The sequence below is a fragment of the Halyomorpha halys genome, unplaced genomic scaffold, assembly GCF_000696795.3.
Source record: "Halyomorpha halys isolate HHAL.00 unplaced genomic scaffold, Hhal_1.1 Scaffold1435.1, whole genome shotgun sequence".
NCBI classification, from domain to species: Eukaryota; Metazoa; Arthropoda; class Insecta; order Hemiptera; family Pentatomidae; genus Halyomorpha; species Halyomorpha halys.
This window is the reverse complement of record NW_027111056.1, coordinates 137,877-150,683: the sequence shown is the minus strand read 5'-3', so window position 1 is coordinate 150,683 and position 12,807 is coordinate 137,877. Positions and strand designations below refer to the sequence as shown.

The following is a 12,807-nucleotide window of genomic DNA, read 5'->3' as shown; positions in this document are numbered from 1 at the left end:
TTGAGTTTAGGTGCTCTGTTGGGAGTTTTCTTGTATGAGAAGGTGATGGCGTCTGTTTTTTGTGGATTCATATGAATTGCCGGGTCATTGCGTTGATGGCGGGTTTTTTGCTGTAATCCCCGGTGCGCATGAAGACATTGCGCAGGTTGTTTCGTAGGCCAATCAGAGCGAGGATGTGCCTCGGTGGCTTTCTGTTGGTGTTGGGGACTGTGGACACACCACCCCAACAAATACTCACTCGCATAAAACAACGCAATAACATCAAAAACTGCTGGTACAGGACTAAAGACCAGACCAACAAACCGATCATAAACAGTCTTACAAGACAAATTATGTCGCAATGGAAAACGTCCCTATGGCATGAACAACTACGCCGCACACACTACGATCCCAAAAACTTCTGGAAACCAGTCCGAAGTCATAACACCAAATCGAAACCGGTGAAACTCCATCGAGGCGATGAGCTCCTCACTCCCGCATATCAGGCAGACGTTCTATCTGACTACTACCTACAACGTGACAATGCACGCGCCGTCTCTGTATACCACCACCAACCCCAGACCGAAAAAACACAAAACACCATTTTCTCAACATATAAAGACCTGACTGCAACACTGAGGAAAACAAAGGGAAACAAGTACACAGGAAAGGACAACATATCGTATGTCCTACTCAAACAGCTCCCCAGAAAATCTCAAATGTTTCTCCTTAACATATATAACTCCTGCTCTCGCCTCAGATATTACCCAACGGAGTGGAAACATGCTATCGTTGTTCCACTGCTCAATCCCAGAAAACGAGGAGCGGATCCGGTAGATTACCGGCCCATCGGTCTCCTCAATCATATCTCAAAAATTTATAAGAAGCTAGTCCTCATACACATCCGCAAACATTTCGACACACACGACGTCATCCCCCCGGAACAAATCGGGTTCTCGCGTGGTAGCACAATGTTACCAAGCTGCAAAGCGATGTAGCAAACAACCTAAATAGGAACCTTGCCCCAGCCATGAGCTCAAGGGACTGTATACAGGCATTTGACTCTGTATCCCACTTCACACTAATCCAACAACTCAGGCCTATCCAATTCCCGGACCAACTGGTCGACATTATTGGTTCCTACATCAGTGACCGGACTTTCTCAGTCCGGTTCAAAACTGAAATCTCCAATACCCAGGCCCGTCACTTGTGGCGTCCGTCAGGGTTCGGTCCTATACTGCCCACATAGTCGGGACTAAATTTGACGATGCTCAAATATCTGCTTATGCTGATGATATAGCCATATACTCGATAAGCATGAATGCTGACAAGGCCATGGTCTAGGCCGCCGCAGCGGCCCAACTCACTAACGAACTACGAGACATAAACATTCATATCAATCCACAAAAAACAGACGCCATCACCTTCTCATACAAGAAAACTCCCAACAGAGCACCTAAACTCAACGAACAGACAACACAAACCAAGAAACATCTCACTTACCTAGGCATTAAACTAGAAACAAATCTATCTTTCACTGCACACATACAGAACAGAATACAAATCGTCAAATCAACATCATACCAACTTAAACACCTCATCTACTCACTAGGGCTGTCACTCAGACTCAAATTACTCATTTACAAAGTAATACTACGACCATCAATCCTAGACGGCGCACCACTACTACACTATCTTTACCCAACAGCCCTGAAATCACTACAACAATACCAAAAGAGCACACTACAGAAGATATGTCGAGGGACATCTCTGGAAAGACGTAACATGACACACATTCATAAGGAACTACAGTTAGAAACTGTACAACAACAAATCACACGGAGACACATTAAATTCTTCGACAGTATCCCTGCTTCCTTCAATCCAGTATTCCAGTCTATCACTTCATCCCCCCTTCCTGCGAGGTGGCAGGGCTGGAAAGGTTCCAAAAACTCTAATAACATCACCTCATAACTCCATCTTCTGATCCACCCCAACCCCCTCCCTCACACTTCTTTTCGACTTCTGACTGTTTTCTTATTATTTCACCATTATCTATCGTCTTTATTAATTAATGTTTTTTATTTCTATCTTATATGCTATACAACACGAGGAGGCCCCTCACCTCCGGACTTAAAATAGCTCCTTTTTTAGAATGGATAGCTCATATATGATATTAAACATAACAGGTAACCTTAAAATACCAAAGGTAGTAAAAGGTAAGACACAACACGAATTACTTTTCTTTTTCACAGTAATGCACTTACTAATCATTTTTTATTTCTGTTTTAGAGGGTTGGGGAAAAAAAAAAAAAAAAAAAAAACCTCGTCCGGAGTATGATATTGGCTTATTGCTGGTAGGTCTTCTAAAACGCTCGACCTATATCCCCCCTATTAACCTCATGCAAAAGGTATTTGCTCGCAGGTGGTGTGACGAACGCACCTTCAAAGGTATAGAGCACCTGGCGGTGGTCCGATGGTCCATAGGACAACACCCGGCAGTCCGTGACCACATGCTTCTGGATAGGATTAGGTCGAGCGTTGACGTGCAGGATGGCCGACCTGCGCGTCTGAACGTGTGTTCTCCCGGGTGAAATTGTGTCAGCCTGGTCTTGGTGATATAGGTTCCCAAGGAACGTATGAAACTGCATCATGCCCATCTTGGTCATTAACTGGCTGGCCTGATCGTGGTGTTTCTCCGTTTCTAGGTAGAGGCGGGTCTCTTGCTATTAAGCATAAACTTATGAATCCCGATCGTGGCGAGGATGGATTTTACCGCCTGCTGCTCCATGGCAGGAGGATTCGTATTTGAAACATCTTGGACGACAGTGTTCGATGTTCGCCTTTGTTTGTAAGCATGTCGAGCTTCTTTTATCTTTTCCCAACCCGCTTCTCTAGTTCTCTTTGAACCTTTGCTTTCATGAGCATCATCATGTTCTACCTCATCCATGCTGATTCTTCCTCTATTTCCTCCTGGTACGAGTCAGTCGGAGATAGGGGGGATAATCGTTCCTCATTGGTTACAGCCTCAGCCATGTTGTAACACACACTATCAGCACTAAAACTAGCAGATCGCACTCACCTGTTCACCACTGTAAGTTTCTTCTGTCTTTAACCGGGCACCAAAGGCAAATTGTCACTTCGCGCACAATCACTTACAATATAATAACTGACTAACCTTTGTTTCCCGTAGGTCCAGGAGTCTGGACGGTCTTTGTTTCTTAACTCTGTGTTTATATAGGTATGTCTCTTTACTCGATTGGTGCAAACACGGAAGATGGGTGTGCGCTCTTGTGGAATTTTGAACCGTCATTTCCCCTCTTGGAGTGTGCACACAGGTGTTTGTGTGTATGTGTATTTGCAAATACATCCGGTTTGTTTAATCCTTCACAAAGGTGTTTCTTCTTTTATTGATAATTATGTTTATTTATTTATATTTTTAAATTATTATTTAATACCTAATTTCCTGTGATAATTTTCCTGTATATCGTGTAATTTGATGGGCATATCCATCCATCCGTGTGTATTGTTATTGTTTTCTAGCTTGTTATTGTTGTTAAGCCTGAATTATCATTATGACAATTAAACATGTATTGTTTTTACTTTCGATCTCTCAGTTATTTAACTTGCCCGTATACAATTTAGCTAATGATGCAATGTGCAACCGGTTCGATCGATTCTAATTTTATTTATTTACTAATTAGATTTATTCTAATTGTTTATCTTAATCTACGAGTTTAATCGCACATGGTTGCAACGAAACCAGTGTGTTATAACGGTTGAAAGTTTATCTACCCAATTTGTGGCCCTGAAAAGGTTCGTTGAAAAGATATCGATGCAAATAAAACATTGCCAAAAATACATCTTTGTTTTTGAACATCCATTTCAGTAACATAAGGTCAGTTCCAACGACTACGCATGCTATAAAAAGTCAGTTGTTACTAGAACTAAGGATGCGACATCAAATACCAAAAAACATTGATGTTTAAAAAAATCAATGTCCAATATTAAAATATCGTTGCATACAAGAGATTGCTAAAAAAATACGGGATGTTTTTGAACATCCCTTTCAGTACCTTAAGGTCTGTTTCAACGACATCGACTATTAAAAGCATCGATGTTTTAAAATATTTATGTTCAGTATTAAAATATCATTGCTCACAAAACATTGCCAAAAATACATCTATGCTTTTGAACATCCATTTCAGTAACATAAGGTCAGTTCCAACGACTACACATGCAGAAGTGGTTGCTGGAAGAAGGGATGCGACATCGACTACAATAAACATTGATGTTTTAAAATATCAATGTTCAATATTAAAATATCGTTGCTTACAAAACATTGTCAAAAATACATCGATGTTTTCGAACATCCATTTCAGTAACATAAGGTCTGTTCCAACGACTTCTGATTCAATTTGTCATTTTTTTTTTTCTAAATGTAATTAATAAAAAGAAAAAATTAACTCTATAAACAGATTCCTATTAACAATGTGGTGGGATGAGGAAGTAGTTCCTTCTTTCAGGCTCGCAATGGGATAAAGATAAATTAAAGGTCTGTTCCAACAACCACTTCTGACTATCCGGAACTGTGTTGAGCATGGCTAGTACAGGGTTTGGGAGGGAAAAACACTTACTATGCTCCCGACAGTCATTAGTGGTTGTTTGAACTAAGAATGCGACATCAACAACAAATAACTTGGATGTTTTTCAACAACCATTTCAGTAACATAAGGTCTGCTCCAACGACGATCCACGCAGAAATGGTTGCCAGAACTAAACAGATGCAACATCGAGTACAAAAATAAAAACGTCGATGATTTAAAATATCAATGTTCAATATTAAAATATTGTTGTTTACAAAACATTGCCAAAAATACATCAATGTTTTGAATATCCATTTCAGTACCCTAAAGGTGGATCCATATGTTGGCCGCTCGCCACGGATCGGAGGCTCGTACAAATGCTCGGCAAACAAAGAGCGGGCCATCCACATGTCAGTGTTATTCAGAGAGGCAAGCATGGCGGACGTACTAGTGGTTTCAGCCATTGCACTTGGATTGTATTATTTTTATTACAAAAAAAGAAAATTAAAGAAGATTAAATATAAAACTTATTATAAAAAGTACTAACAAACACCTTTAACCTCCCCTAACAGCTCTCAGTTGCAACTAGACATAGAACAATGGTGGAGATGCTACACGAGCGCTCTCACGAACCCCTTTGATCTGTGTCCAAAAAACCGACTCTCGACGGATCGCCAACGAGCCTAGGCCAACCAAGCCACCCATCCACATGCTCGTATATGCTGAGTTCGCCATGGGTTGGCCAACATGTAGAGGCCCCTTAAGGTCTGTTTCAACGACTACGCATGCTCCGGACAGTCAGAAGTTGTTGCAGGAACGAGAGATGCTACATCGACTACTAAAAATATCGATGTTTTAAAATATTGTTGCTTACAACACATTGCCAAAAATATATCGATGTTTTCGAACATCCATTTTAGTAACAAGTTCTGTTCCAACGACTTCTGATTATCCAGAACTTATTTTGATGTTAAAAAACATCGATGTATTTTTGGCAATGTTTTGTAAGCAATGATATTTTAATATTGAACATTGATATTTTAAAACATTGATGTCTTTGTAGTTGAAGTCGCATCCCTTGTTTCAGCAAATACTGACTGTCAGGAGCATGTGTAGTCGTTGAAAAAGGCCTTATATTACTGAAATGTTTAAAAACATCGATGTCAAATCCCTAGTTCCAGCAACCAGTTCTGACTGTCATCGGAGCATGCGTCATAGTCCAATAGTCATTGGAACAGACCTTATGTTTCTAAAAATGGATGTTAAAAAACATCGACGTATTTTTTGGCGATGTTTTGTTGTCGATGTCGCATCCCCTCTAGGGGGAGCAGATTTATTGGACTTCTCATAAGCAGTAAGCATACCTACCTACTCCTAGATTAGAAATACTAAAAATAAGTCTTAATTTAGTTATCATGTGGTTAAAAAACAATAAGCTTCAAATACAGGGGATACAACTAAACTGTGTAAGGTAGATCTGAATTTTCTTTTTTTTAGGATAAAAAAAATACTAGAGAAAAAAAATGTATTTCGAATTTAGTACTGCATATACAAAATATAAGATTAAGTTAATGAATTATTATTAACACCAAATGATTAACTGATTATACTGGTTTATAATCCAGTTTTGACTCCAATTTCTTGTTGTCAGCTACTTTTCTCACAGCTTTCATAAAGTCTTCCTGCATTACATATTCTCTTTCAGCTCGAATAGCAAAAAGACCAGCCTCAGTACAAACATTTCTCAAATCAGCTCCATTGAAATTATCAGACAACTTCACTACAGCCTCATAATCTATAATCAAAGACATAATTAGAACTGAAAACAAAATGTATCAATCAAGTCCAACAATAATACAGTATAAATAAATGTCATTAATAAAAAGAAAAGGTTTTTATATCTATATAAATAAAAATGTAATGTATAAATAAATGTAAATGTTCCTTATCAAATACCCCTGAAAGTTCTTGACTAATTTACATGCTGTTTTTTACAAAACATTCAAGTTGTACTGTACTGGAGGGTTAGAAACTATGAAATCCTCAATTTATCCAATAGTAAGAAAATCAGGAACATAATAAAACATTGTGGAAGATTATTGGTTGACCGTGTGTAAAGATGAAAGGAATATGGTCCGGGTGCGGTCAAAAAAGAACAAAAAAATAGTAATGGAAGATTATTGATTGACCGTGTGTAAAGATGAAAGGAATATGGTCCGGGTGCGGTAAAAAAAAAAAAACTCAAATGATAGAGATATACTATTTTAATGAGCCAACGTTTCTATATCTTCTATATCTTACTTTTTTACATTTTATACCCCTGTTATTTTACACTTATGTTTTTGTTTTCCTTATGTAACTATGTGTTTGTATCTTTTTTTAGCCCTGAAGAAGCCCTGCAACGTGGGGCGAAACGTTGGCTCATTAAAATAGTATATCTCTACTATTTGAGTTTTTTTTTTGACCGCACCCGGACCATATTCCTTTCATAATAGAACATTGTTTTTGCTTAATTAAAAAAATATATATCATATATGTAACATAATAGCAAATAAACACAAACAAAAATTTATTTATTTGTGTCGACCTGAATTACAAGCCTTCATCATAAACATAATGAAAGGTACATAATAAAATGTAAATGATGAGTAGTGAACTTAACATCATAAAATATGTAAGTAGTGCCTAAAATGATGAAAAACAATTTAAATCAACATAATGAAATATAAGAAAGAAAAATTATGTAAATGACACAATAGACAAGAAAGAAAAAAAAATGAGTTAAAATAAATAGTATTTGGAAAAAAGAAAAAGAAGGAACAAGAGAGTAGAAATATGGAAAATAAATAAATATTAAAAACGAGAGGGAGACTGATTTACATGCTAAGGAACAGCATTGCGATTGCTTGTTTTCAGGTAATTTCAAAGTAAGAGATGGATACACATGGATAGGTTAAAGATGTTCAGCAGGAAGACATTAACCTTTTTTTAAGTGCCCCGCCAACCTATCAGAGTCAGGATGTGTTTCGAGAAGGCAAGTACAGGCCCCAAAACACATCTTAAATAGTCAACCTCCCTACTAAAATGACATGGATCCATGAAAATCAACCTATTGGATCAAGTCGCTATTTATAGCCAGCTATCTTGAAGAGAGAAAAAAATAAATTGAAATAATTGAGTTCCCTGAATAAAAGGAGCCCTCAGAATTACCTTGGGAAGAGCATCATCAGAGAGGGATGATTACTGACCTCCCCCAGTGTATAACATGGATGTTATGGCTAAGTATTACCCTTCCTGCATTGGTATCCTACTTAATATGTACCTGCCTCCAGAATCCCCTCTTTCTCTTTCATTCTGAAGTCACTGGTCAATGTAGTACCAGTAGGATAATTCACTATATAGTTTTAGTATAAATTAATAGAAGTGTTCCTTTTTTAAGTCATATAATTCTAAATTGTCTAATTCATTGATTTATAAAGCATAAAATCCATTTTAACTTTTGATTCTGAGGACATTATTATTTTTTCATTTCCACTATGGATAGAAAGCTTTCCTATCTTCGGTAGTGAAGAAGAAGAGGGAGAAGGGTCAATGGAGTTCTATAACTGGAGAATAAATTAAAAAAATAAAGTTAAAAATACGAGAACATCTACCAATAAGCACTCGAGGAATAATGTAAGATAAAATCTAATGTCTTCAGATTCATTCAAGTGCTTGGTGATTCCATTTTCTTATTACCATTAAACTCACACATAGTGGCAAAATAAAGGCAATTCTTTCACATATTAATAAAATCATATTGACAGGAATAAAGCTTCACACAAAACTAACGACTCAAATTTATTTAATTCTACGAAATATATATATAAAAGTTGTCATTTGTAATAAATATTTATAAAGTAAAAATAAATAAAGAAAACTAATTATAAAATAGATACAACTAAAATTAACATAGAACTCAAGTATGCAAATGGGAGCAAATAATACTCACCAATATCTCCATGTTTAGAAATAGGCCCAGCATGGATCTTTAGAATTTCTAGCCTTGCCTGTTCATTCGGCAGTGGAATTTCAATCTTCCTGTCTAGCCTGCCAGGACGGAGAAGAGCAGGGTCCAGGGTGTCAGGACGGTTAGTAGCCATAATCATTTTGACCTGAATTAAAGTTAGAAACAAATCAATATATTGAATCATTTTATATAAATCTCCGTTTTTATTATTTCAGAAATTTTAAGTGAGATTACTAGACTTTTATGTTTACAGATTATAATAAACCCTTATTAATCCTATCTTTTTTCTTTACCATATTTACTATCATTCTAATTCATTGCAGACTGTTAAGTATGCCATCAAATATGACCATGAAAACACGTGATTTTTGAGTAATTTATTTATGAGTTTAAACTTGGACACTCAGCAGACCAAGATTTTCATGTTTTGAAATTTGAACAACTTCCTTAATGGCAAAATTTTTGAAAACGATTCTCAGTTCCAACAGGAATTTTCTGACTTCATTTCTTCACAAAACCCTGAATTTTTGAGTTCTAGGATTGAAAAGTTAATAACACGTTAGGGAAAATATATAAAAAAATTAGGGTAAATATTTTTGATAAAAAGTTTTTGATTTCATAAAGTTGTTTTAATAAATAACCTTACTTGTTTAAACTGACATTTTATATAAAACAACCTAATACAAACAATAGCATCAAGAATAATCATGTAATGATTGACTAAGATTATAATAATATTTTGTTATAAATAAATAATTTTAAAATATTTTAGTAAATTAAATGGTTTTGTAAAAAAATTATTATCGTTTTAATAGTAGTATGTGCTATGGAATAAATAATTTTAAAAAAAATTACTATGTTACATATGTTTTTGCCACAGACAATGGGATTCCGAATTTGGTGAAGGAGAGAGAAGGTTCCTGGGAGTATGTGAAAGTAGAAGACATGGCAGAGAAGGTAAAGTTCCATTGTTGGAAAGACTATTAGAGTTTTATATTTATGAAAGGAGAAATTGTGTTACCAGGGACAAGTAAAGTGTTAGTTTTAATCCCTGATATAAGTGCTAAAGGGAATCTATTGAGAATAATTTTAAAGGTTGCTACAGGAGAGTTTACTTAATTTAGTTTGTAACTGCAGATAAACCAGATATTATTCACAATAATAACTTGTGATATCAACCTCAATAAAATTGAAAATCATAGTTAAAGGAAGATCAATGGTTGACCATACGTAATAAAAAAAGGAAGATGTTGTAATAATAAAAACTATTTAATATAAGTCAACGTTACGGCCCACGTTGCAGGGCCTCATCATGGCTAAAAAGACACAAATTCTTAAATGAGGTAACAATAAATGTAAAATTAAATAAGAATAACAAAAATGTTTAGACAACTAAATATAAATACACTTGGCGGTTAGATTTCAAGCTAACAGCCCTGATGAAGACCTGAAACTCAGGTCGAAATGGCAGCATAAAAGAAATAAATATTGTTTTGTTTATGTATGTTGTTCATTGCTGATCACACTGTAGTGATTTTGTGTCGATTATTGATGGTAACAGTGTAGTGATTTTGTATCGATTATCGATGGTAACAGTCAAGAGGTTTTTCTAAGATCCGATATAGTCAGTGTGTGTTAAGTGTTTTGTTTTGATTGTTATTGTTAAATTAAGAGATTACAATTATGTCAATAATTATAATATAAGAAGTGTTTTTCTAAGTCAATACCTTTTTATTTAATTACATATCAAAGTTTTACAAGTGGCTACGTGGATAAACAATTGTACGTAAGTCAACCTGTTCTTTAATCAACATTGTGAATTGCCAGCATGGACTCGGAATTAAAAGGAATTTTGGCCACTATGGCGTCTTGTCTTATAACAGAACACTGAAATTCTTCAAGTAATAAAGAATAGTAAATCATCTCAAAATAATAACAATTTCGTTTCAAATTTCGAGTATTTTGATGAATCTAAAGAGACTTTTCACCAATACCGCTAGAGACTAGAAAATTGGTTCGACTTGAGAGGTATTAGTCAAAACAAAGATCTTTGGGTCAAAGAACTCTTATTACATATAGGCCCCCAGTGTCATAGTGTATTATGCTCACTCACTGCCCCTGATAATCCGGCTACTAAACCTTATGACTATCTGGTTGAGGTGTTATAGAACTATTTATGTCCAAGGCCAAATGTGATAGTGCAACAACATAGATTTTTGTCAAGATTACAAAAAGAGTCTGAATCAGTCTGTCAATACATTGCGGAATTACGGCAGCTAGCTTCTACATGCAAATTCGAGTGTGAATGCAAGAAAAGTGTTTCAAATATTTTTTTAAGGGCACAATTTTTTCAAGGGATAGTTGATAATAATATCCATGAAAAACTGTTGCAGCTATCTGAGGCTACATTTGATAAAGTGGTGGAAGCCGCTATAGGTTATGAAGCATCAAAAATTAATTGTCAAGAAATGTCAAGCAATCAATCATCGAATTTAGAAAATAGTACAGTCAATCAAATTACAGGTCACCGTTCATTAAATAGACACTCAAATGTTGGTCAGGTAACATTCAAAAATAGATCTCCATCACAACCACGTCGAAATTCTGGACTTGATTTTAAAGCCCCAGGGATTGAAAACAATTGCCTTCGTTGTGCCAGAACTAATCACAGAGCAAATAAATGTCAAGTTCCTTTTGATAAATTACGTTGTAATTTTTGTTCTAAAGTAGGACATGTCCAAAAAGTTTGTTTGTCCTACTCAACTAAGAAAAATAGTAGTTCCTATGTCAAAGCAGTCGAAACAGATACTGATCATGGAGTTGAATCAGATTTTCTAGATGACCTTGTGGGAGTGAATAAAATCTAAGATATATTTTTGTCTAGCTCTGAATTTTTTACAAAGGACACAGATAAGTTTTACACAACTGTTTTGCTGAATAAACAAGAAAAACAGGAATTCAAAGTCGATTCAGGATCGGCATTTACCCTATTACCTCATAAGGATTTTGAGAGATTGAATTTCAAAGGGGAGGTAAAACAAACAGATGTGCATTTCCGTTCATACACTCAGGGAGTATTCTAGCCCCTTGGTTACATTATAGTTCCAGTTAAATATGAGGACTATGCTTCAAATGAATTATTGTTTGTAGTACCAGACCAATTAACCCCAATACTTGGAAGAGTGTGGATTAGGCGACTAAATATTGATTTGAAACACCTCGATAAATCAAAAGTAAATTTTCCTGCCGTCATGTCAATCAGTTCTGTCAAAATGACTTCTCAGTCGATCATGGAGGAATATGCGGATATTTTTGAGCAAAAAGTCGGATGTATCCCAAATTTCTATTGTTCTTAAAGCTGAAGAAAAATGCCAAGCCAATCTTTATAATAGCCAGGGACATCCCATTTGCATTGCGAGAAACAGTCGAAAAAGAGTTGGATGATTTAATTGCCAATGGCATCATTTATTCAGTAAATCACTCAGATTGGGGTTCACCCTTGGTCCCTATTCCAAAACCTAATAACATAGTACCACTTGCTTTTGATTACAAAGTTGCTGTAAATAAACAACTACAGGATGCCCACAATCCTATCCCCCGGATAGAGGAAGTTATTAACAATTTGAAAAACGCCAGTTTCTTTTGCACACTTGACTTGTACAAGGCCTATCTACATGTACAGGTTGACAAGGACAGTCAAGGGATTCAAACAATGTCAATGCACCGAGGGATTTTTGTCTAAGCTTCCTTTAAAGTCTAAGAATCCTTGACCACATACTTTCTGGACTGAAGGGAATAACTGCTTATTTTGATGATGTTATTGTCTACGGAACAAATAAGGATGAATGTTTTTTAAACCTCATAAACTGTCTCAATCGTCTTCGCCAGTATGACATCCACCTCAATCGTGAGAAATGTAAATTTTTTAATTTTACTGTATCATATCTTGGTTATGTCATCGAACATAATAAAGTGAAGGAATGCCCTCAAAAGGTCATGGCAATAATAAATATTATATAAGAAGTGTTTTTCTAAGTCAATACTTTTTTATTTAATTACACATCAAAGTTTTACAACACACACCCCCCGACAAACCTCTTCAATCAATTAAATATAAATGCATCTTTTTGTTTTCTCTAAAATAAAATAAACTTCTAAAGGAAATGATACAAATAAAATAAGTGTAATTAAATTAATAATGAGGTGTAGATAGTTGACCGTAGATTAATGCTT

General features: G+C 35.6%; 1 protein-coding gene across 1 annotated transcript in view; it reads right to left on the bottom strand.

Moving 5' to 3' along the window:
- Positions 1-6,073: 6,073 nt before the first annotated feature.
- Rpt4 (Regulatory particle triple-A ATPase 4) overlaps positions 6,074-12,807 on the bottom strand; it is a 38,113-nt gene continuing 31,379 nt past the window's right edge. Inside the window, exons 8-9 of the mRNA XM_014434851.3 lie at positions 8,557-8,719; positions 6,074-6,360 (exon numbers count right to left, since the gene is read on the bottom strand). Of these exons, the coding sequence (XP_014290337.1) occupies positions 6,170-6,360; positions 8,557-8,719 (354 nt within the window). The 3' untranslated portion in view covers positions 6,074-6,169. The remainder of the gene's footprint in view (positions 6,361-8,556; positions 8,720-12,807) is intronic.